This window comes from Eretmochelys imbricata, chromosome 4 (assembly GCF_965152235.1).
Source record: "Eretmochelys imbricata isolate rEreImb1 chromosome 4, rEreImb1.hap1, whole genome shotgun sequence".
In the NCBI taxonomy this organism is placed as follows: Eukaryota; Metazoa; Chordata; order Testudines; family Cheloniidae; genus Eretmochelys; species Eretmochelys imbricata.
In genome coordinates, this window is record NC_135575.1 from 114,989,869 (window position 1) to 115,016,905 (window position 27,037).

The window sequence follows — 27,037 nt, forward strand, 5'->3', positions numbered from 1 at the left end:
GATAAGTGGGACAGGGTAACCTAGTCCCATGTTAATGAGATGCTGCTGCATAGCTGCCAAGTTATTCCTGCCTTGTAGTAGAAGTAAAGTCTGAGAGGGGAGTGTGTTTTAATCCCCTCATCTGCGTGCTGTGGTCACCATAAAGCCTCTGCCTTCTCAGACAAGCCCATTCTCCTCCCACACGTCTTTTAACTCACAGTTCTGACAATAAGGTAGCGGATGTATGACAGGCTTGAGGTGACTGCTCAGCATGGAGAGCTAAGACAGGCACTTAAGCTTATCCAGGGCTGGGAGCGGGGCCATGGCTCCGGGAGGTGGGGAGGTGGACAGGGGTAAGGGGGCCCAGGCTGGGGCCACAGCTAGGGTGTGGGGCCAGGAACAGATCCCCGGGCGTGGTGTCAGCAGCTGGGGCTGGGGCCAGAAGCAGAGCTAGGTGGCACTCCCTCTCCACCCCTGTGTAAGGGCTGGCCCAGGTCCTAGCCCCCCCCCCCCCCCCGAATGTTCCTCCGTGCCCCCTTAGGGGGGCATGCCCCTCAATTGGGGACCTCTGGGGGGAGGGATAGCTCAGTGGTTTGAGCATTGGCCTGTTAAACCCAGGGTTGTGAGTTCAATCCTTGAGGGGGCCGTTTAGGGATCTGGGGCAAAAATTGGGGATTGGTCCTGCTTTGAGCAGGGGGTTGAACTAGATGACCTCCTGAGGTCCCTTCCAACCCTGATATTCTATGATTCTATGACATAGAGGCTCAAGGAATAATTTTACCCAAGGTTTTGAATCTGAAATGAGTAAACAGGCCACAATATATTTGCATGAAATTAAAAATCTGATCTTTAATTTAATTATTCCTGTATTTTCCTCTCAACACTTTCTGTTATATACAGTATTTCAGTGATGAATTATTTCTTCAGCCTACTGTTATCAAGTGCCTTGAAACAAAGGCTCAATTAAAAACATAATGAGAGCGGGAAATCAGAGAATAGAAAGTGAGCTACACCTACAGATTCCACACCCAGAACTCCTTTTTTTGTTTGGTTTGGTTCAACAACCAACCTTTTTGCTATTGTGTCCTGGGTCATGGGCCAGCATCCATCAAAATAAGAAGAAAAATACAGATTTAGCTTTGCCTGCCAACCTAAGATAAATTATCAGACTTTCAAATACCATCAGGAAACTCCTCTCTCTTCTCCATCACACTAGACCACAGAGCAAAATGGGAAAAGCATATCCACATATAAAGAACTTGCAAGTGCTAGATGTAAAGGCACTGAGTGCTTTTTCAAAAAGAAAAGAAGTCCTTGTGGCACCTTAGAGACTAACCAATTTATTTGAGCATGAGCTTTCGTGAGCTACAGCTCTCATGCTCAAATAAATTGGTTAGTCTCTAAGGTGCCACAAGGACTCCTTTTCTTTTTGCGAATACAGACTAACACGGCTGTTACTCTGAAACCTGAGTGCTTTTTGTTGTCACCCCAAACTGTCATATACTGGTGCATAGCCTCCCATATACCATAGTGTTACAAAACTGTGGAAGATCTGGTAACCCTCAAAAGGAGGTAGAGAAATGGGGAAAAAATGGTTCTGTGACCTGTTCTAGCAGAAGGTAGAACAAAGAGGAGAAAGCACAGTTTTAGGGCATGTCTATGCTTCGATCCTAGCACAGAACCATAGAGTTAGAAGGGACCGCAAGGGTCATCTAGTTTAACCCCTGAATGAGGAGACATATTTGCTTTAGCTCTCAACGAGCTAGCATGCTAAAAATAGAATGTAGCCAGAGCAGCGTGAGCTGTGGGGTGGGCTACCTGCCCTGAGTATATGCCCATCTGAGACCCTTGGCATGTACTCTTAGAAAAATAGAAGGGTATAAAATAAAGTAGGAAGAGGTACTTATATACTTCTGTTAGCTGTTTTTGCTGCTATACTCTCTCTTTTTATCTTCTTGATGTAGGGACTCTTCTATGCAGGGAAATTGACTGGCACAGCAATAGTAATTCCAGAATAAAGTGTCCACATGGGGAGCTATACCAGAATACCTGTTGTGAAATAGTTGACTCCACGAAAGCTATGCTGGTCAATTTCCCCATGTCGGCAAGGCATTAGTTACATCAGCACACTGACTCATTAGTATGTCCTGATCAATTGACTCATGCCACAATATACATTATCACTCTGATTTTCCCTTAATTGTTAAACTACATTTAATGATAAAAAAGTCTCTGGTTCTGATTTTTCTCTGCCTTGCACCTCGTGTAGTCATTTACACTTATACAAAGTGAGTGGAAAATGTTATGGAAGCATTTTCCCATTCACTTTGAATAGGTGTAAAAGACTATAGGAGCTGCAAGACAGTGGAGAAACAAGCCCCCTGACAGCAGACACTCTTGGGGAGGGGAGGAGGGGAACAACAACAAAAATCAAACAAAAAAGATAAGGCTGTAATATAATTCAGAAACACCCCAAAATGCAAAATCACAATAATAAGCAAACACCATCACTCTCAAAGTAGAATGTGATGCCACAGGGCAAAGAAACAAAGATTAGTAGGTTTCTGACCTTGATTCCACAAATGCTATGTATGCCAGTCCATTTGCACCATCTGCTGGACCAAGTGTCGGTAGAGGACAAGATGGCAGACACTTGGGAATATGTGTTGAAATGCCATTTGGAAAAAGAAAATTGGTTCACAAGGCCATGAAAACAAAGATCCTGGGTGTTTAAGAAGCTGATGCTAGTAGACAGAAGTAAAAGCAAACCCCAGTGGTACCATTTCTGAGTCTTAGAAGGTTACCTGACTTTCTTCTATACCACCTATATGAGTAGAAAAAAAATTGAAACATAAGAGAAAAGATGATCTCCAGCATGAGTGTATTACAGCAGGAATGATAATGTGAATTAAACTAGCCCAAGAAATGACGACTTTTAGAATAAGAAGTGCAGATTTTTCAAATGTGCATGGACAATGCCAGTGCACTCATGCAGGTTGGGGGTTTGGACACACATGCCTATGTGTCAATCATAAAATCATAGGACTAGAAGGGACCTTGAAAGTCCAGTCCCCTGCACTCGTGGCAGGACTAAGTATTATCTAGACCATCCCTGACAGGTGTTTGTCTTACCTGCTTTTAAATATTTCCAATGATGGAGATTCCACAGCCTCCCTAGGCAATTTATTCCAGTGCTTAACCACCTTGACAGTTAGGAAGTTTTTCCTAATGTCCAATCTAAACCTCCCTTGCTGCAGTTTAAGCCCATTGCTTCTTGTCCTATCCTCAGAGTTTAGGAAAAACAATTTTTCTCTCTCCTTCTTGTAACAACCTTTTATGTATTTGAAAACTGTTATCATGTCCCGTCTTAGTCTTCTCTTTTCCAGACTAAACAAACCCATTTTTTTTCAATCTTCAATGCACATTCATGGTGGAAGTGTGTATAAACTGGACACAATGGGTTTGAATATTTCAGAAAGTTTAACCCAGTGGTCTAACAGGAGTGCATTCTGTTTGTCATATTGAATTACCTAAATGTGTGTCCTTTATTCTGGCCTTCTATATTATTGCATCAAATAAGGGTCTTAATTTGGACTGTATAATTATATCCAGTGATTGGGAAGCTGTATTATTCAGATAGTCTTTGTGAAAAGAAATATATATATTTCTTTTCATAAAGACCATCCGAATATTGGAAAATATAATTTATTCATTGTTTTTGTTATACAAAATGTAATTGAATTGTTACATTTAAATTGATCATAATTAAACTAAATCTATGCTACAAAGGATGGTGGCTATACAAGCAAAAAGGGTCTTGCACACTGGTTTAACTTGCTGATAAATGACTTCTTTTGTGAGATGACATGCAAGAACTGCAAACACTGTGCCCCAGCCTTGAAAAATTCTGATTCAGCTGCAGCAAGAAAGGAGCTTGCTTAAAAAATATCCACTGCAGTGGAATATGACAACATTTTGGAACACAATATTGTATATATTCGAGAGGCTTTTAAAACAACAAATACAACACAATGTAATTTTATAACTGTTTAGCTACTTAAATGGCCCCCATATGTATAATATCTGAGTCCCTCACAATCATTGATGAAAGATTCATAGATTCATAGACTGTACGTCCAGAAGGGACCATTAGATCATCTAGTCCAGTGATACTCAGACCTCAGTGGTTCAGAAGCCAAATTAGCGATCAACATTACCCAAAAAAGCCACAGTGGTGTGAATTCACTGTTTCATTTATATATATAAAATTCTCACAGCAAAATGACTGGCCAAGTATTATTTTATCAACTGCAGTTGGTTAATAACATAGTAAAAGCATCTGGATAGGTCAATAATTTAGATTGGTTAATAATTAAATCACACAGTGTTTGAATATCATGTGCCTCAAAGAGCCACAGGAGACACATTAAAGAGCCACTTGCTGCTCACGAGCCTCAGTCTGAGTATCACTGATCTAGTCTAACCTCCTGTATATATTGTAGGCTATTGAAATTCACCCAGTTACTCATGTATTGAGGCCCAATGACTTGTGTTTGGATAAAGTGTAATCTATCCTCACAATATCCATTTAAGGTATTGAAGTATTATTGTCCCAATTTTACAGATGGGGAACTGAGGCACATCAAGGGTAAAGTGACTTGCCCCAGGTCACATAGCAAGTATTGGCAAAGCTGGGAATTAAACCCAAATTTCCCAAGTTTAGTCCAGTCCAGGGCCTTAACCACAAATCATCCTTCCTCCCATGAGCCCAGGCCTTTTATACAAGTATCCCTCGATGCACACCCATTGTAGTAATAGCGAAGCAATAGCAATGCAATAAGAAAGCGTGAGAATAGGTGGAAATGTAGGCAAGAAGAGGTATGCAGTGGGTTGGAAATGATAAGCATCCTTGTTGGCAGTAGGTAGTGAAGGAGAACTGGAGGGCTAGAGTTATGTTATAAATAGGGATGGGCAGAGGTTAAAGTAGATTGAATAGGTAGAACTCTCAGCACAACTTCCCCGCAGCAGGGAGAGCTGTGAGCAAGCGCTGCTACCCCAAGCCAGTGAGAGGAAGGGGAGCTTTTAGCAGCATCTGGTGAGCTGCCACTCCTTGCCACACCGCTCCTTCTTACTTTAGCCCTTGATTGGGGACTCAGTGAGGTGTAAGGGGGCAGGCAGACTGTTCCAGATAGCTGGTGCACTGGAGATAGTGTAGAGAGAGGAAATGATAGAGTAGAGAACTGGGAAGAGCCCAAAACCAATATTGTGGAAAGAGGAGGCAGGGTGCAGGGAACCCTGAGCGCATGCAGGTAGATTGGGATAGAGTCTTCACGACAGGAAGAGAGTGGAACCATTGGAGACATTTTCTAGATGAGGTGCCATGAACATGTGATCCATCAGGAAGTCATGTACACGAGGAAAAGGAAAACACTATCCTTGCTTCCTATCACTGTAACCCTGTGACTAGCTTAGTTAATATTCTCCGCCCGGTAGAACTGGCTACTTCTGACCCCAGTGGTGACAATGAGAGTTTGACAATTGTGCTTTGTGGTCTAAGATGTCTGGAACAAATTAAAAGCACATTTGAAAATAAAGGCTACGTAACTGTGATCCCAATAGTAGAAAACAGCTTAAGAGTTGCCCTCAATTTCTGGAATCAGTGGACTGTCTGAAGAGGAAGAATGTGTTGCCATTGGTGATAATGCTTGATCCACATGCCAAAGGCAGAATTCACACTACCCTCCTTCCCTCATAAGATCCAAATTGCTAAAAATTTGTTCTGTTTAACAGAGTACATTATGACATATTGTCAGTCTACTATAGTAACTTAGCTGTGTGGCATATGGAAAATGTAGATCTTTTCTTTCCACCCCGGAGCGAAAACCCAGGCTGTTTTCATTGCAGTAAAAGTGGCACTCCCTGTCATCCGATCTGCAGCTGTCCTCAACTGGAAGATGACTCTGGTAAAACTTTCTCTCTGACATGCCCACATTTAGCAGTATTCAGAGTACTGCTTCTATGCAGCTGGTGACATTGATACAGAAAGACCTTTCTCAGTATTGCCACTGTTGAGATCCTAAAATTAATGGATGAATTTGAAAAGCATCTCAGATAACACATCTACCCTTCAACTTGCATTTCAAATTATTCTTCTCAATAGTCATGTGAATTAAGAAATTTAAAGAGTGAAATATTTTCTTTCCATAAGACAACTGTGAGTTATTGTCCTTCCCCTCCCCATTCCATCTACAATAACTAGCAACAACTAACCCACAAGTACAAAACAAAAAAATACTATGTGCCAGGTATGCTAAGTAGTATGTATGATGCTGCTAATCTAGCTCTAGAACATGCTAGGAGTTTGGTAGGAGAAGGGAAGGAAGAGAAGTAGTCATGCAGGTGAGAAGATGTTTTTCTTACTACTCATTTTCATTTAATCTCAACTCCTTAATGCTTCTAGGAAAGGGGAAAGCAGTGGACTACATTCAGTGATTCTATGGCATTAGTACTGAATGCTGTTGAGGCCAATGTTTGAGGCAATATCAGATATTTTGTGTCTACTAAACACACCAACACTTAACCTATTAAGGTACCAGGCGGATTGTACTACCTGATTATTCATAGATATCCAGTTTCTGAGCCTGATCTGAATTTCTGCTATTTTTACATGAGGGAGGAAAGGAGACCTTTCTCTCTCTCTCAAAGGCCCCATATTTTGTCAGTCTTCCTACTTGCAAGGCAAGCTGGATGCAAGTCCCAGAGTCTATCCACAGCTCTCTGACAGATGGTTAGAAAGGTACCAAGTGACTGTGTGGCATAGCCCAACCCTGAGCACAGTGTAATGGCTCCATAACACTCTCACATCCTACCATTCTGGGAGTCTAGACCCACATATGCTAGCACGTTGTATTGATATTTGATGCTAGACACCCCTCCACACACACACCCTAAATCCCGTATCTGATTTTGTATAGATCTTCACAGAACAGCTTGAGTACAGGCAGGGGTAAAATATTGATTTGGTGTATCTGACTGGAATTCTTAGCAAAAACACAAACTTAATGGTTGTTTCCCTTCTGACTTTTGTGGATGGCCTTCCACATTCGCCATATAGCTCTTCATCCATTATAGGGTACAGACACAGGGCCTGAATTTCAAAAGGGATGCAACCTGGACACTGATTTTTGCAGTCACAATTTTGGGTCTGCAAATAATTTTGTCCAGTATTTGGTGACTGCAGTTAACTGTAGGTGCAGATAATAACAGTTACATATCTACTTACCAGACTGTACCTGCAAATGAGATAGCTAGATGTGCAAATGTTACAAACCAAAGCCCTGTTTTTTCAGCATTTATCAAGGAGATTTGAAATGTGTCAAATACACAAACCCGAGGATCTATGGAAAGCTCTTACTCAAAGTTTATGTTCCTTTAATTGGAGAACTCAAATTAGAGCATGTTGCTGTAAACTATATTTACTGTGCTATAATTGGTAGTGCAAAGTTTTGGGTACAGTATATAATATTGTGTTACTAATTATATTGTTATGGACATAGTTTAGAGCATTATTAATGCAGGCAATATCAATACTTAAAAGCATCGTTGGCAGACAGCAATAATACAGCTTCAGTAGGGGATGATCTGTGACTGTAAGCATTAAATACTCTCCTACTTTAAAGTCATTAATCCCTACTTCCTTCAAATGCATTTAATTAAAAAGCTCCATTTTCCAGTAATTGCTGTTTTTATGTAACTCCAAAATGGAATTTTATTGAGGCACAAGGTCTTTTATATAAACATCCATCTGTCAACAGGGTAACAGTGGCTGGGACAAGTACTGTAGGTTGGGTGAGAAGTGGGGAGATTAGGGAAGAATCTGTGTCCCTGAAAGAACTCTGAACTCTTCCCCTATGTATAAAGGCTCCGGAGGATTTTTGCTTTCATAATTTTCATAAACAAGTGAATTGCAGAGTCAGTGGAAGAGAGAATCACAAACCACGGATTTAGTGGCCAGACATGTTGCTTTACTAGTACATTTTTTAAAAGCTCTCTTGTTTTCCTGCTTTTCAGACTTTGCACAGTAAAATGTCATCTGCTATTCATATTGTTCCATTCTGTTTGAAAGTAGAATTAAGAGAGCCTCAGTAACTTACATATAACAGAATCAGGCTTGCTTACAGAAATATGACTAACAAAATTGAAAATGTTGGTATTAATACAGCTGGCATGCAAAAAGTATGAAATAAATGCATGAAAGTTTGTCAGCTTATTAATCATTCCATTATAAGTGGTATTTCTACTTTCATTTCTCTAACATCTAACCACAGTTCATTGGCTATAGGCCAAAGTAGCTTTTACATTGGCACATTACCATGTGGTGTAGTTCTGTATTTCTCTTCCATTTATTAGTGTTGCAGACTTCCTCCAATTCAGTCTAAAAATAGAACTGGCTATGTGAAAGATACTGCATTTGTGCCTGAGCTGCAGTATAGAAACAAGATGATTTTATGTGGACATGGGAAGAGATTCATGACAGAGAAACAGTTAGCTGGTTACACCCTGGAAAAACTTCCTTTTTACATGGTGGTAAATAAGATTATAGTTGCTATGTACATGTAACCTTCTGCAGATGGATGTGCTTCATTTGTGATATTGACTCAGTTTGTCTGGATGATTGTGTGTGCACGCGTGTGTGCGTGTATATAAGTAAAGGGCGGTTATGACTTTTGGTACAGGAAACCTGGATATAAGAAAATGTAGGCAAATGAGCTTTTAAAACAAAAAGCAGAGAATGATGTTTTGATTTCCAGTATAAAGAAAGTGATTACATATGTGCTGTATGTTTTGAACTGCCATCTAAAATAAAATAGTAAATTATATACGATATTAAAACCTATAGAGTGCTGCTAAATTATAGACCCATATTCTTGTCAGGTGTGACTTAGTCATTCTTCTATCTTAGCTATTTCTAAAGTTCCATTTGCTGTCTGAAGAACATTTCACCAAGAAAACATTCCTAAACTTATTTGCAAGTTTTAATATACCTGCCTACTTAAAATTGTCAGCACTCAAGTGCAATCTATACACCCTTGATTTTTTTTTTACAAGACTGTGATTTGTTTGGGATCAGCAATAGTTTGAACAAGACAAACAACATCCTAGAATCCATCTGAACCTAAGGGAGCTGCCAAGGACACAGGTGAAGGGAGATAGTGGATGCATTTTATAGTCCAGATGAAAAGCAGAAAAACTGATAAGGTCTCATTGTTGCACAAATAGAAAAAGCTAAGAGTTTGAGTATCAGAAATATCAGGTGGCAGGATTTGACTCAGAACTGCTGTATAGTAGCTTGTTTGCCTTTTGGAGAAATTGAGAGGAAGGAAATGTCATGCAGCAACATCACACATGATAGTGATGGGAGATGACAAGCAGGGAAATAGACCTTTCCCATGCTGTTTCCTAAAGATACTGTTTGGATTGGGTTTGCCAGCAGTTTACTAAGAAATTGTGATTAGTAAAAATCTGCACTTTGCAAAGAATAATAGAAGAACATCTTTTGAAGTACACATCATTGAGTGTTTTAACTGTAATTCAGTATGATGCAAGAAATAAAATTGGGCATTGTATTAGTACTGGATATAATAATAAAGAAACAAGAACAATCTGTAAGCAATACTGGTTTTGGACAATTTAGAAAAAATTGAATTAACGAAGCTTTCAAATGTCACATACATTTCATCGGGTCATAATAAGATAGATCAACAGATATGGGATAGTTGCATTGATTCATATTCCATAATTAAATTGAGAGAGATCAGATCATAGGAGGAGGTTTGGATCAAAAATATTAGGGTCAAGGTGCAGAGGTCCTCTCCTAAATACTGTGGGCCAACCTTGTCCATGGCATAATGGTGCATCTCCATCAAAGCCCAGTGAAGTCAATGGAGTTGTACCTTACGTTAAGGTTGAATTTTTTCCAGTGACTTGATTTATGACAAGTTCTTTCAAATTGATACTCAGTATAATATAATTTGCAGGGGATCTTATCAGTCAATGTGTTGCACTTTGCAATATAGTCTAAAACTAATGCTAATTTAAATTACAAAGATAATTTTTATGCTCGCTCTTAAAATCATTAAGAGATGATCTCAGATGTGCAAGGTACTGATCATTGGTAGCATGAAAAATGGGAATGAGGATATGGAGGTAGATATTACCATATCTGAGGTAGAAGCAAAACTCGAACAGCTTATTGGGACTAAATCAGGGGGACCCAGATAATCTTCATCCAAGAATATTAAAGGAATTGGCACATGAAATTGCAAGACCATTAGCAAGAATTTTTAATGGATCTGTAAACTCAGGCGTTGTACCGTATGATTGGAGAATTGCTAGCATAGTTTCTATTTTTAAGAAAGGAAAAAAAAGTGACCTGGGTAACTACAGGCGTGTTAGTTTGACATCGGTAGTATGCAAGGTCTTGGAAAAAATTTTGAAGGAGAAAGTAAAGGACATTGAGGTCAATGGTAAATGGGACAAAATACAACATAGTTTTACAAAAGGTAGATCTTGCCAAACCAACCTGATTTCCTCCTTTGAGAAAGTAACATTTTTTGAGACAAAGGAAATGCAGTGGATCTAATTTACCTAAATTTCAGTAAGGCATTTGATACGGTGCTACATGGGGAATTATTAGTTAAATTGGAAAAGATGGGGATCAATATGAAAATTGAAAGGTGGATAAGGAATTGGTTAAAGGGGAGACTACAGCGGGTCATACTGAAAGGTGAACTGTCAGGCTGGAGGGAGGTTACCAATGAGTTCCTCAGGATCGGTTTTGGAACCAATCTTATTTAATCTTTTTATTACTGACCTCAGCACAAAAAGTGGGAGAGTGCTAATAAAGTTTGTGGAAGATACAACGCTGGGAGGTATTGCCAATTTAGAGAAGGACCGGGATATCATACAGGAAAATCTGGATGACCTTGTAAACTGGAGTAATAGTAATAGGATGAAATTTAATAGTGAGAAGTGTAAAGTCATGCATTTAGGGATTAATAACAAGAATTTTAGTTATAAGCTGGGGACGCATCAATTAGAAGTAACAGAGGAGGAGAAGGACCTCAGAGTATTGGTTGACCACAGGATGACTATGAGCCATCAATGTGATATGGCCGTGAAAAAAGCTAATGCGATCTTGGGATGCATCAGGCGAGGTATTTCCAGTAGAGATAAGGAGGTGTTAGTACTGTTATACAAGGCATTGGTGAGACCTCATCTGGAATACTGTGTGCAGTTCTGGTCTCTCATGTTTAAGAAGGATGAATTCAAACTGCAACAGGTACAGAGAAGGGCTACTAGGATGATCCGAGGAATGGAAAACCTGTCTTATGAAAGGAGATTCAAGGAGCTTGGCTTGTGTAGCCTAACCAAAAGAAGGCTGAGGGGAGATATGATTGCTCTCTATAAATATATCAGAGGGATAAATACCGAGGGAGAGGAATTATTTAAGCTCAGTACCAATGTGGACACAAGAACAAATGGATATGAACTGGCCATCAGGAAGTTTAGACTTGAAATTAGATGAAGGTTTCTAACCATCAGAGGAGTGAAGTTCTGGAACAGCCTTCCAAGGGAAGCAGTGGGGGCAAAAGACCTATCTGGCTTTAAAATTAAACTCAATACATTTATGGAGGAGATGTTATGATGGGATAACATGATTTTGACAATTAATTGATCCTTAACTATTCATGGTAAATAGGCCCAATGGCCTGTGATGGGATGTTAGATGGGGTGGGATCTGAGTTACTACAGAGAATTCTTTCCTGGGTATCTGGCTGGTGAATCTTTCCCACATGCTCAGGGTTCAGCTGATCGCCATATTTGGGGTTTGGAAGGAATTTTCCTCCAGGGCAGATTGGAAGAGGCCCTGGGGTTGTTTCGCCTTCCTCTATAGCATGGGGCACGGGTCACTTACCTTGAAGACTTTAAACCATGATTTGAGGACTTCAATAGCTCAGACATAGTTGAGAGGTTTATTGCAGGAGTGGGTGGGTGAGATTCTGTGGCCTGCATTGTGCAGGAGGTCAGACTAGATGATCATAATGGTCCCTTCTGACCTTAATATCTATGAATCTATTGGCCATTGCCTAAGTGCAAGTGTGTCTGAGATAAGACACGTGCTATGTGATAACCTGATGGTCTGCAGGAGGCCATGCCTCATGATAGGGCTTATAATGGCTATATTAACCCTACTCTGTGGTTAGGCTCTCTGCTAAAGGAGAAGGCTCAAAGTGTTGGTTGTAGAGAATGCCAGGAAACCCAGCATGGGAGGGATGAGGATAGAGTTCATCTGGAGGGACCATAAGAAGAGTTAGATGTTGAATTAATCACACTCTGGGTCTTCATAGATCTGAGAATCAGACCCAGTCAAAGATGAGATGAGACTTTGGCCTTTTGCCTTTGTTTGTTAAACTATGACTACAAGATGCAGTTTGCCTTTCCAGTTAGGAATCCAAAATTGTATCTTATTCCCTGGGAACCAAGCACCCTCAGTTCACCTGATTTGTCATCTGTAGAGCCCTGCGCAGTTATAAAATTTTTATCTGCATTTGGTCCACGATCCACAAAATTGATCCACAGAGATAAAGCGAATATCCACAGACTTGCAGGGCTTTATATATAAAATTTGGATCTGCATCCATCCACAATCCACAGAAATGGTCTGCAGTGTGGATATCTGTGGCTATAAAGTGGATCTGTGCGAATTTGCAGGGCGCTAATCATCTGGGACTAAAGAAAAGACCCAGGTCACCTACAGCATTGAGTTTGCATATAAGGAGTAAAATGAGGCATGAGCCTGGCAGGAGTAAACTATTTGAAAAGCTCAGACACATAAGATGGTGCCACCTGAGGAAGGGCTTTAAGAATAATTTCTCCACTATACAGAAGTCTAAAAATAATATAAATCTATTAGAAAAACAATATAAAAACTTCAAAGGGAGAAGCACTAAACATAAGCAATAAAACCGCCTTTATAAACATATAAACTATGCACTAAAATAGAGTGATTAAGCATAATAACAAGGAAAGTAAAAAAGCTACATTTTCAAAAAGCCTAAGGGAAAACAAGTATCAAATGGGCTTAGCAGTGAGAAATTGGTAGGTCTAAAGCTTTTTATAAAACCTCAAGAGAAAGATTCTTGCAAAGCAGGATCCCTCCCAACCCATGTCATAACATCATGAAGAGCATACTGCAAAACAGATAGGTTAGGCAGATGTCAACCCCATCTCCAGAATGCTTTACCTGAAATGGAGAAAGGAGGGCATAGCTGGCTAACGCAGCATACATTAAAAAGGTTCACACACCCCTTTCTGTGTGAACCAAAGATTCAAATAGGGTTGTACATGTCCAGCAAAAAGAATGCTAACCTCAGTGCAATGAGGTTAGAGGCGTACAAAGTGGAGCAACAAATGCAGTCTGAATCCTGAGGAAGACTTTAAATGGGAGCTGGTGTGCTTGGATGTTCACAGAGCATTACAGTAGCAGTTATATAACCATCCAAGCAGGGGCCTCTTGACCACAGGAGTACTGAAATGCCAAGCCCTTTGGTTAGTATGAGCAAGCTAATTGCCATAAACATAACTTTTGGGGGAGGAGGTTCTCGTCTCTTTAAGGACAGTAAAATCCTTGCCCACCTAGACTCATGCTGCTGGTCTCATTGCTCCTGCCACTACTCAGATATGGCAGGATTAAGAAGAAGAAGATGTGGCAATGTAGTCATATACCCCTGCATTGGTCTTGAGCACAGTGGAGGGAAGGGCAGTACTGGATGCCAATAGCTGGACAATATTTAGAAATACTGCAATACAAAACACTAAAAAGAATTAGTAGCAGCCTTGGTCAGTGATATATTAGGAGTTAATTTTATTTTCCAGATGTCCATAATATATGTGTAGAAAATATTTAATTTTTAAAAGCTTTGCCCTCCCTGAAATGATACAGCTTCTTTTCCATTCTCACTGTTACTAGGAGTTGAAATGGCTGCTGATACAGAGCGGTGTAAAAAGATGATGAGCTCTGTAACTTGGGAACAATTGAGCAACTGAATACTGCATTATTGAGAAATCATTCCTTACCTCTGGGTGTTAGACAGAAACTGGAGAGCCCTAGACTGACATTCAGGGCAGAGCATAGGATGAATAAACATAACCGAGCACTGAGTACTTATTGATAAATTCAGGATGGAGATTCAGTAGTCCCAAATTGGCCAGTGGAATACTACAGGGTTGGCAACTCAAGGTAAGGTGACCCTAAATTTCAGGAGCTTTCTGCTGTAATTTGTATTGAGTTTCTCAAATAACCAAACAATGAATGAGAAGAATAACAACTTGTTTAATGTGCAGCAGGCAAGCTGCATGAGCAAAACAGCCATACTCCTTCAAAGCTGCCAGAGGCAACACTCCAGGAGCATCTAAACAAAATCTGTGCAACACTCAAGAGGCCTTCAGGTGACCTCATTAAATTATTGTCTTCACCCGTCTCTCCATTCCCCCGTCCCCAAATCTCTCCTGTCTGTAACATCTCCTTCTTGTCTTAACTGAAATAGTAATCTCTTCAGAGCAGGGACTCAATGGTTTGTAAATCACCATTCATACCTGTAATGCTATACAAGTAATACATAATAATCTCTAGATTATAATAATCATTAATATTGTAAGTGTTCAGTTGAAAACTCCAGTTCTGAGCCTGTTAGATAATCACAAGTATAGATGCTTCTTGACTCACTGTGACAGGTCATCACATGAATCAAAGGCATACCCAATGTGGAATGGGGGGTCATTAATGATATCCAGGGCCAGGGATCCAGGGTATATAGCAATGTATTCCACAGCTGTGAGAATTGTCACAGAATTTGCCTCTTGGTGCAGAATTGTGCTCTGAATCATAGAATATCAGGGTTGGAAGGGACCTCAGGAGGTCATCTAGTCCAACCCCCTGCTCAAAGCAGGACCAATCCCCAACTAAATCATCCCAGCCAGGGCTTTGTCAAGCCTGACCTTAAAAACCTCTAAGGAAGGAGATTCCACCACCGCCCTAGGTAACGCATTCCAGTGTTTCACCACCCTCCCAGTGAAAAAGTTTTTCCTAATATCCAACCTAAATCTCCCCCACTGCAACTTGAGACCATTACTCCTCGTTCTGTCATGTGGTACCACTGAGAACAGTCTAGATCCATCCTCTTTGGAACCCCCTTTCAGGTAGTTGAAAGCAGCTATCAAATCCCCCCTCATTCTTCTCTTCCGCAGACTAAACAATCCCAGTTCCCTCAACCTCTCCTCATAAGTCATGTGTTCCAGTCCCCTAATCATTTTTGTTGCCCTCCTCTGGACTCTTTCCAATTTTTCCACATCCTTCTTGTAGTGTGAGGCCCAAAACTGGACACAGTACTCCAGATGAGGCCTCACCAATGTCGAATAGAGGGGAACGATCACGTCCCTCGATCTGCTGGCAATGCCCCTACATATACATCCCAAAAGGCCATTGGCCTTCTTGGCAACAAGGGCACACTGTTGACTCATATCCAGGTTCTCGTCCATTGTAACCCCTTGGTCCTTTTCTGCAGAACTGCTGCCAAGCCATTCGGTCCCTAGTCTGTAGCGGTGCATGGGATTCGTCCGTCCTAAGTGCAGGACTCTGCACTTGTCCTTGTTGAACCTCATCAGATTTCTTTTGGCCCAATCCTCTAATTTGTCCAGGGCCCTCTGTATCCTATCCCTACCCTCCAGCGTATCTACCTCTCCTCCCAGTTTAGTGTCATCTGCAAACTTGCTGAGGGTGCAATCCACACCATCCTCCAGATCACTTATGACAGGTTTCAGAGTAACAGCCGTGTTAGTCTCTAAGGTTAGTCTCTAAATTGGTTAGTCTCTAAGGTGCCACAAGTACTCCTTTTCTTTTTGCAGGTCATTTATGAAGATATTGAACAAAACCAGCCCGAGGACCAACCCTTGGGGCACTCCACTTGATATCAGCTGCCAACTAGACATGGAGGCATTGATCACTCAACTTTCTCAGCTTTCATTTTTCATATGGTCGTAAAGTGCTTGAAAATGTGAGCCAAATATAACCTGATGCAGTGCCATCTTGCAGAGTCTTCAGAAAACCTAAACCAATAGCTCAGTCTTTTTAGTGGAAACCTCCAGCTACTGTGCTTATCCCACATTCCTAAACTGCCTCCTATGCCCACCTCCAGGTACCAGAAGTTCAAACTGCTTCCTAACCAGGTGCCAAAAGCTCCACCTTAACCTCTGACAAAGGCTATGATAGAGCAGTTATGCACAGCAACACTGTCAATCTTTTCATGGCAAAAACAGAAAATATAGGGACAGTAACAAATAAATGGAAATTAATATAAAAATAAATGACTCAGGGACTACCAGAGGTTACTGGACTAATTAGATTTTAGGCAGTGACCATCTTTTAGTTCCGTGTTTGTACAGCCCCTAGCACAATGGGATCCTTGTCCATGACTGGGTCTCCTGTGCACTACTACAATGCAAAGAATGAATACTGTACTGACTGAATTATTAATTTTCAGATTGTATTTGTTACTTTTTAATTGAAATAAAACTGCTGCAGAATATCCTGTCTGCCACATCAAAGTGCCACAGAGTCCAGAAATCTAGAATTTAGGTTCAGCTTGCTGTGGGGCATGCAGGGCCTTGACTATATCTTGAAAATGGCTAGTTAGTTTCCAAAATCTGAACAAATATACGATGGTACAGAGAATGTACTGTGGGTGCTAAAGAAGATGCAATTAGGTACCAAGGAGTTGAGCTTAGTTCTGTTTTGTGGCAGCAGAAATCTGCTAAAATTTTGGTGTAGTGTTCATGATGTAGGAAGAATGCATGTAGCTGACCCACTAAAAACTCAGTGCTGCAAGAGAGTCATAGGAGAGGTGACAAACCAGGGAAGTGCTTAGAGCAAAGTAAAAAACCAACCAAACAGTAAAATTAGTACTAAAAGTACTATTTGGGGTCATGAAAAATCTAAATACATTTTTCATGGATGCCTAAATCTTTTTAATGGAATCCATTAAAGGCAGTTTTTAAGGTGAAAATCTATATTCACATGTGAATACTCACAAAATGCACTAACTATTTTGAGTCATGCATTTTGCAGCCTGGCTAATGAAAGACTCAGCAATATGTTGCATGCTCCTGGGACGTTTCCATTCTGTTCTACAAAAGAATAGTTAGATTAATTTTGAAAAAGTCATCAGCAGAGAGGTTTAAAGTGACCCCAAACCCTTCCTTCCTTTTATTTACCTCACCTAAGGGTACATGATATTCAGAGCTGCTGAGAGGTGATACTGTTTCAATACATTACTGCCATGTACTATTATACAGTGCTTTGAGGGCACAACAGAGGTCAAGCTTTCAAGGCTAGTTCTTCTCAGTGTGACATAATAGTATTCATATTGTGTCAACCAGCTGTTCACGGGGGTATCAATAACGATATGTAAAAATACCTGCGGGCCTCTGAAAAACACAGTGATTGGATATACCGTACCTGACATTCAAATTGCGATTTCTTTGGTGAAATCTTGCTCCACTGAAGTCAGTGGGAGTTTTGCCATGGAATTTAGTGGGGCCAGGATTTCATTCCTTGTGTTAATTGAAATGAAAGCATTCTGTATAGAACATACGCCGTTGCAAAGCACACGCTGGAATGTGACAGTTCAACCTAAAAATTAAAGCAAAAATGTGTGTGTTCAGCTTTGTTTGTTATTAAGTCAGACCCTTTGAGGAGAAAGAAAGAGCTGTAAAACAAAGCATTGAACTATAGCAAGATTGCACAGCCTATTCCAGGTATAATTTAACTGTCTAAATCTAAACTGGTGAACAGTGCTCAGATTGAAATGTGGGGTGGGGGGTGGGGTGGGGGGGGGAGAGAGAGGGTTGTCACTTTTATGAAGAGTTGTAAATCTGTCTGAGCTGCAACTGTTCCACAGTTTCCTCCGTTTTCCAAGTGGCTGATACAGGCTCTCAGCTGGAGAAAGATGCCAGATATTGGAGAGTAAAAGCTGAGTTGTAATAAAACTTCAAGGAAGTCTCTCTAGCTGCTGGTGAATTTCTCACTCTTGTTTCAGTCAAAATAATATTACGTCATCATATTCCACATCATTTTCTAGGTGTCATCTCCAATGAAATATTTAAAAAGTCCATCTTCCTTGGTGATGAATGTAGCTTTTCCTTATGAGGGGTGAAAGCTATATGCCATAGACAGAGGCAGTCTCCCTCTAAACCTACTGCTTTGGGTAGAATTTTGGAGTTGTTGTTGGTATGACACATACAGACTAAATGGATTTCTTGCTGTAAAGATACTGGCTTGCTGATTGTGATCCTTCTTACCACACATAAGTACTGCATGATTCCAAGTCCCACTGCATTCTCTTTAAAATGCAAAAAGCATTGATTGATAGAAATGAATGCAGTTCTTTTGTGCTCCATAGCATTTAAGTAGTGGGAAAAGTTTCTTAGCTGAGTTAGTTCTGCCACCTGCAGCTCATAACTGGCAAAGCTACGATAGCTTTAAAAAAAAACATCTTATGCATGGAAAAATAAGCCTAGATTATATGAGCTGTAGCAACTCTGGTGGAGAAAAAGAAGAGAGGCTGAAGAGAGTGTTTGAGAATCAAAGTTAGAAACAAGAGACATAAAGTTCTTAAACCGTAGTGTGAAAGAGAACTTTCCTCTTAGCCCTTTCCTCTAAACTGTGGTGCTATCACAATGCACTGATATTCTCAAATGAGTATAGAAAATCAGTGTTCAAACAAAAATGGTGGTGCCAAATCCAACCTTGGTGTAATGACAGTGACCCTCCAGGGCTGGATTTGGACCATTATCTGTGAAAGGAGATTTTGGCCTTGTATTATGTACTTGAACCAATAATTGAAGGACTACAGGAGCTTCCATACTGCCCCAGACACTTGGAACCCTTGTTGACCCTGTCTGCTATGTCTCCAAGTCCCTCCTTAAAACACTGTTCTTTCTCTGAAGCCCATAAACAGTAGCCTTCTGTGTAAGAAAAATGTGCATGTTTAACCCAATGTGATCTTCTCGTTCTTATCCTTACCTTTCTTTCTTTCTTTCTTTCTTTCTTTCTTTCACCATTACCTTCCCTTCCCCTGAGCTCGGAAGGCATATTGCTGCTCATTCTCTCATATTTTATCTTAGATTCTAATCTGATCATTGGATCAGTGTGGGTCCACCATAGGGCCCATATGTAGCGCCATTGAAGTAATTAGGACTCCACACAGGTGTGAGGGTCAAACCATGAGGATCCAGTTGCATGATTAACACCCTAGAATGTAAGCTTATCAGGACAGTGGGTTTTCCTGTGGCTTAAAGGGCCATGCTCACTTATGGCACATAGATTCTATTAGTACTCCTAGTAGTACTGTAGTCGTAGTAGTCAAATCCCATGGTCAGAGGTGTAATATAAAAACCTAGGTGGAGACTAATTATAATAATACTAGAATAGTAAGTGAAATGTATGGTACTTTTGGGGATGTTTTAGTAATGCAGGGAGATCATATAGTCTTTCCATGTCTGTAAAATGGTATGCATTTGTCCAAACACTCATTTTATATTATGAAAAAGAAATATAATTTTCGAAGACTTCATGTTATGAAAATTGTAAGCTTATCAGATTAGGAACTGTCTCTTTTGTATCATGTGCAGTGCTAAGTGCAAAGTGTCTGCAAAAAAATACTAATACTTAAGACATAAGAAAGGCCATACTGGATTAGACCAAAGGTCCATCTAGCCCAGTATCCTGTCTTCCGACAGTGACCAATGCCAGGTGCCCCAGAGGGAGTGAACCTAACAGGTAATGATCAAGTGATCTCTCTCCTGTCATCCATCTCCACCCTCTGACCAACAGAGGCTAGGGACACCATTCCTTACCCATCTGGCTAATAGCCATTGATGTATTTATCCTCTATGAATTTATCTAGTTCTTTTTTGAACCCTGTTATAATCTTGGGCTTCGCAACATCCTCTGGCAAGGAGTTCCACAGGTTGACTGTGCATTGTGTGAAAAAATACTTCTTTTTGTTTGTTTTAAACCTGCTGCCTATTAATTTCATTTGGTGACCCCCTAGTTCTTGTGTCATGAGAAGGAGTAAATAACACTTCCTCATTTACATTCTCCACATCAATCATGATTTTATAGACCTCTATCATATCTTCCTTTAGTCGTCTCTTTTCCAAGCTGAAAAGTCCCAGTCTTATTAATCTCTCCTCATATGGCAGACACTCCATACCCCTAATCATTTTTGTTGCCCTTTTCTGAATGTTTTCCAATTCCAATATAGCTTTTTTTTTATATAGGGTGAGCACATCTGCAAACAGTTTTCAAGATGTGGGCATAGCATGAATTTATATAGAGGCAATATGATATTTTCTGTCTTATTCTCTATCCCTTTCTTAATGATTTCCAACATTCTGTTCACTTTTTTGACTGCCTCTGCACATTGGGTGGATGTTTTCAGAGAACTATCCACAATGACTCCAGAATCTCTTTCTTGAATGGTAACAGCTAATTTGGACCCCATCATTTTATATGTATAGTTGGGATTATGTTTTCCAATGTACATTACTTTGCATTTGTCAACATTGAATTTCATCTGCCATTTTGTTGCCCAGTCACCCAGTTTTGAGAGATCCTCTTGTAGCTCTTCACAGTCTGCCTGGGACTTAACTATCTTGAGTAGTTGTGTATCATCTGCACATTTTACCATCTCATTGTTTACCCCTTTTTCCAGATTATTTATTAATATGTTGAATAGGACTGGACCCAGTACAGACCCCCGGGGAACACCACTATTTACCGCTTTTTATTCTGAAAACTGACCATTCATTCCTACCCTTTGTTTCATATCTTTTAATTAGTTACCAATCCATGAGAGGACCTTCCCTCTTATCCCATGACAGCCTACTTTGCTTAGTAGCCTTTGGTGAGGGACCTTGTCAAAGGCTTTCTGAAAATCTAAATACACTATATCCACTGGATCCCCTTTATCCACATGCTTGTTGACCCCTCCACTCCCAAAGAATTCTAGTAGATTGGTGAGGCATGATTTCCCTTTGCCAAAACCATGTTGACTATTCCCCAACAAATTATGTTCATCTATGTGTCTGACAATTTTGTACTTTACTATGGTTTCAACCAGTTTGCCCAGTACTGAAGTCAGGCTTACCAGCCTGTAATTGCTGGGGTCACCTCTAAAGCCCTTTTTAAAAATTGGCGTTACATTAGCTATCCTCCAGTCATTTGGTATAGAAGCTGATTTAAATGATAGGTTACAGACTACAATTAGTAGTCCTGAAATTTCACATTTGAGTTCCTTCAGAGCTCTTGGGTGAATACCATCTAGTCCTGGTTACTTATTACTGTTTAGTTTATCAGTTTGTTCCAAAACCTCCTCTAATGATACCTCAATCTGGGACAGTTCCTCAGATTTGTCACCTAAAAGAATGGCTCAGGTTTGGGTATCTCCCTCACATCCTCAACCGTGAAGACCGATGCAAAGAATTCATTTAGTTTCTCCACAATGGCCTTGTCATCCTTGAGTGCTCCTTTAGCATCTCGATCGTCCAGAAGCCCCGCTGGTTGTTTAGCAGGCTTCCTTCTTCTGATGTGCTTAAAAAAAATTTGCTGTTACTTTTTGAGTCTTTGGCTAGATGTTTTTCAAATTCTTTTTTGGCCTTCCTAATTATATTTTTACACTTAATTTGCCAGAGTTTATGCCCCTTTCTATTTTCCTCACTAGGATTTAACTTCCACTTTTGAAAGATGCCTTTTTGCCTCTCACTGCTTCTTCTACTTTGTTGTTTAGCCACGGTGGCTCTTTTTTGGTTCTCTTACTATGTTTTTTTTAATTTGGGGTATACATTTAAGTTGAGCCTCTGTTATGGTGTCTTTAAAAAATTTCCATGCAGCTTGAAGGGATTTTACTTTTGGTGCTGTACCTTTTAATTTCTGTTTAACTAACCTCCTCATTTTTATGTAGTTACCCTTTCTGAAATTAAGTGCTGGGCCGCTGTGGTATTTTCCCCGCCACAGGGATGTTAAATTTAATTTTATTATCACTATCACCAAGCTACATTCACCTCTTGGACCTGATCCTGTGCTCCACTTCGGACTAAATCAAGAATTGCCTCTCCTCTTGTGGGTTCCAGGACTAGCTGCTCCAAGAAGCAGTAATTTAAGGTGTCAAGAAATTTTATCTCTGCATCCCATTCTGCGGTGATATGCAACCAATCATTATGGGGATAGTTGAAATCCCCCATTATTATTGAGTTTTTTATTTTAATAGCCTCTCTAATCTCCCTGAGCATTTCACAGTCACTATCACCATCCTGGTCAGGTAGTCAGTAATATTTCCCTACTGCTATATTACTTACATACTCATACATCACTGCAGTAGAATATTTAATGTGTGTATCTTTCCCCATCAATGAAATTTGTATTGGGCTTTCTAGAAAATGCTTATAGATAAGATAAGTATGTATTATTGTTGTTATTATATTATTATTATTATTTTATTAAGAACATAAGAATGGTCATACTGGGTGAAACCAAAGGTCCATCCAGCCCAGTATCCTGTCTACCTACAGTGGCCAATGCCAGGTGCTCCAGAGGGAGTGAAGCTAACAGGTAGTGATCAAGTGATCTCTCTCCTGTCATCCATCTCCACCCTCTGACAAACAGAGGCTAGGGACACCATTCCTTACCCATCCTGGCTAATAGCCATTAATGGACTTAACCTCCATGAATTTATCCAGTTCTCTTTTAAACCCTGTTATAGTCCTAGCCTTCACAACCTCCTCAGGCAAGGAGTTCCACAGGTTGACAGTGCGCTGAGTGAAGAAGAACTTCTTTTATTTGTTTTTAACCTGCTACCCATTAATTTAATTTGGTGGCCCCTAGTTCTTATATTATGGGAACAAGTAAATAACTTTTCTTTATTCATTTTCTCCACCCCACTCATGATTTTTTTATACCTCTATCATATCCTCCCTTAGTCTCCTCTTTTCCAAGCTGAAAAGTCCTAGCTTCTTTAATCTCTCCTCATATGGGACCAGTTCCAAAGCTCTAATCATTTTAGTTGCCCTTCTCTGAACCTTTTCTAATGCCAGTATATCTTTTTTGAGATGAGGGGACCACATCTGTATGCAGTATTCAAGATGTGGGCGTACCATGGATTTATATAAGGGCTATAAGATATTCTCCATCTTATTCTCTATCCCTTTTTTAATGATTCCTAACATCCCATTTGCTTTTTTGACTGTCGCTGCACACTGCGTGGACGTCTTCAGAGAACTATCCACGATAACTCCAAGATCTTTTTCCTGATTAGTTGTAGCTAAATTAGTCCCATCATATTGTATGTATAGTTGGGGTTATTTTTTCCAATGTGCATTACTTTACATTTATCCACATTAAATTTCATTTGCCATTTTGTTGTCCAGTCAGTTTCGTGAGATCTTTTTGAAGTTCTTCACAGTCTGTTTTGGTCTTAACTATCTTGAGCAGTTTAGTATCATCTGCAAACGTTGCCACCTCACTGTTTACCCCTTTCTCCAGATGATTTATGAATAAATTGAATAGGATTGGTCCTAGGACTGACCTTTGGGGAACACCACTAGTTACCCCTCTCCATTCTGAACATTTACCATTTATTCCTACCCTTTGTTCCCTGTGTTTTAACCAGTTCTCAATCCATGAAAGGATCTTCCCTCTTATCCCATGACAACTTAATTTATGTAAGAGCCTTTGGTGAGGCACCTTGTCAAAGGCTTTCTGGAAATCTAAGTACACTATGTCCACTAGATCCCCCTTGTCCACATGTTTGTTGATAATAATAATAATAATTAGTATCATGATACTTAAGTAAGGATTGTTACCTTAAGCATGATCTAAACCTTTGTAGAACGTTAATAATTTTTTAAAAAAGACAACTAAAAGAATGAGATTATCTGATAAAGTCAGGGGAATGTCAAACACTTCTTTACAATTATTTGAGAAAAATCACTTCATAAAATGGTGTAGTTAAATCTGGACTGCCATTTAGACTACTTACTGGTACGTCAGAGTGGCAGGTGCATTAGGTATGCATCTGCCCCTGTATTAAATGCATCTTATCCTTACATTTTTAATCCAGCTCTTTGCAAGGACCAAGATACTGATTGTTGCTGGCAGATTCTTCAGACTTAGGATAATTGGACCATGATCCCTTCCTCTTTCAGGGATTTGTTCTTTGAGTCACTTTAGATTTCAAAAGGGTCTCAAAGGTCACCAAGAAAGACTGAAAGATTTAATATCAATCATTGTTAATCCAGTTCTTTTTATATGTGTCCAATTCACAGCGAGCTAGATGCATTTAAAATGAACTTGTCACTGCAGAGCACAGTACCTGTTATTCCTGAGGCATCCAGAATTGACCTTATGCTTTGCAGGGTCCAAGGCTCTGGAGAGAGAAATGTGCTGAGAATGTCCTGATTCCAGAACCAGAGGGGTTGTTCAAGCTAGACTGAGTTGCTAAATCAATCAGTACATGAGGGCAACAAGGAATCACTTTGAATGCTTGTGCTTATGACCAGTCCTACAGGCATCTCTACCTTCTTCTGTGTTTCTTATCCAGTTATAATTTCTCTGTGAAATTAAATAGATTACAGACAGAATTATCATTTAAGAGATCTATAGATAGCAGTGACTCAGTAGATTTCCCTAGTTACAATACGGGCAGCATAAACCCATATGGCACAAGAGAAATTTTGTTTGTGCATGGCCAGCAGTAAGCGGGCGCTATCCAGTTTATTGCACTGAATGCAGCATGTGTGATTATCTGCCTTGTAAGCAGGGACATATGTGTACATTCGGTGCAAGCAATTCATGGCCCTATGGTCTCTTGAAACCAGGGTGGCTGAACTGGAGGAGCTAAAGGACACAGAGAGATACAGAGACAAGACTTTCCAGGACACAATAGAATTGTCTCACCCCAAGTCTGACAGCCTCTGTGCTGTTGAGGAGGATGAAAGTCTTGGGGAAGGACATCAAAATGGCACAGAGGAAGACAATCCCATAGTTGGGACCCTCCTTCCAGATGATGTCATGGTATCCTCTCACACTGAGGATACCCCTCCTGGGAGGGGATCCCAGTTATTAAGAAGAGACAGGTAAGAGTAATGGGGGATTCGTGTACTAGAAATATAGATAGTGGGGTTTGTGATGACTGGGAGAACCGCATAGTGTATTCCTGCTGGGTGCGAAGATTGTGGACCTTTCAAGACATCTAGATGGACTTATGTGCAGTGCCAGGGAGGAGCAGGTAGTCATGGCATGTGTAAGTACCAGTGACATAGGGAAAGGAGGAGAGAGGTCCTGGAGGCAAATTTAGGCTGGTCTCAACACAAACAGAACTATATTGTATTGGACACTCTCTATTAGCTAACTAGGAAAAGCCAAAACAAAAACCAGGAAAGCAATGGCTGAGTTTCAGACTCTGCCAACCCTTTAATGCTAAGTTGTTTTTAGATTAAATCATTCTGTTCTGATTCTTTCAGTTGTGTGTAATATTGGAGCCAATGCAAGAACTGATGTCAAGACATAAAACTTACAATCTAAGTCCTCGGGACTGCCTGAAGACATGCTTGTTTCAAAAATGGCAGAGAATGGTGGCACCACCAGGTATGTTTTTCTCTCTATTTTTATTGCACTTGTTGTTGTTATTATTGAATGAATATAGAAACACTGAAAAACTTTGCGGACAATCCACTAGGAAAGGAAATAAGACAACAAAGTTAAGCACTATTCTAAACATAACCTTAGGGATTACATTTACCGGGGATTGACGCTGCTGCAATCGATGCAGCTGGAGTCGATTTAGCGGGTATAGTGAAGACTCACTAAATTGACTGCAGAGAGCTCTCCAATCGACTCCGGTACTCCACCAGAACGAGAAGATTAAGGTAAGTCGATGGGAGAGTGTCTCCCGTCAACGCAGCATGGTGTAGACATTGTAGTAAGTCATCCTAAGCTATGTCAACTCCAGCTACGCTATTCATGTAGCTGGAATAGCGTAATTTAGGTCAATTTACCCCGGCTGTGTAGACCAGGCCTTAGATATAATTCTAATGGCATGTAATCTGACTCTGATGCTACATAATATTAAATAAATTTTAGATGTATACACATTCAAATAGTTTTACAACATGTAAGATATAATTCAGCATAAGTAAAAGGTAATACATAGTATATTAAATGCTCACTGGCTCCATTAGAATTCATAGTTTATATATTACAGCTTCCTGCTGTGACTCTGGAATTACAGCTTCAAGTCATAATTAATAGTCTTCTAGTCCAATAAATTTTTACTTACAGGCCTGAATTTAACTTCATTGATCATAAACACAAAAATACCATTTACAAAAAAAATTTAAATTGAAAGTAAACGCACATACCACAATCTGAGTGAACTGTACAAGTTATCACCTTTGGTTTTTTGTGGCCAAAGGTCTTAAGTCAAGTGAATGTAATAGTCTTGACTTGATAAATATTTGGAAAACTAGTAGAGAAACATATTTTAGCACAGGTCGACATATGCTACTGTGAGGGTCTACCAAAGGTAAGGTCTGTGACTGAAGTAGCAGAAAATGATGTAGCCTTTCACTTAATTGCAGTTGGATGCTGACAGTACTTTAGAAAGCTGCTCTTATCTGTAAAACATGTTTGACATAGACAGATAGTCCAAAGGTTAGATTCAGTGGGCTTGGAGAAAGTAGAGTTGGATTCGGTTGTTAGCTCTGTGCCTGACCTACTATCTGACCTTCAGCAAGCCACTTCACCTGTTGGTGCCACAGTTTTCTCTAATGATACTTAACTATAGTGGTTCTTTGTAAAGCACTTTGAGATGCATGGATGGATAGTGATGTAAAATTAATTACTACTAAAACTGAAACCAGATTCCATTTCTTTTTGTTCCAT

The 27,037-nt window shown here is 40.0% G+C and overlaps 1 protein-coding gene across 2 annotated transcripts in view; it reads left to right on the forward strand.

The window, feature by feature from the left end:
- The window catches only part of LDB2 (LIM domain binding 2), a 294,341-nt gene that overhangs the window by 258,668 nt on the left and 8,636 nt on the right, over positions 1-27,037 (forward strand). For both annotated transcript variants that reach the window (XM_077814623.1, XM_077814624.1), the window contains exon 6: positions 25,618-25,741. In XM_077814623.1, coding sequence (XP_077670749.1) covers positions 25,618-25,741 — 124 coding nt within the window. The remainder of the gene's footprint in view (positions 1-25,617; positions 25,742-27,037) is intronic.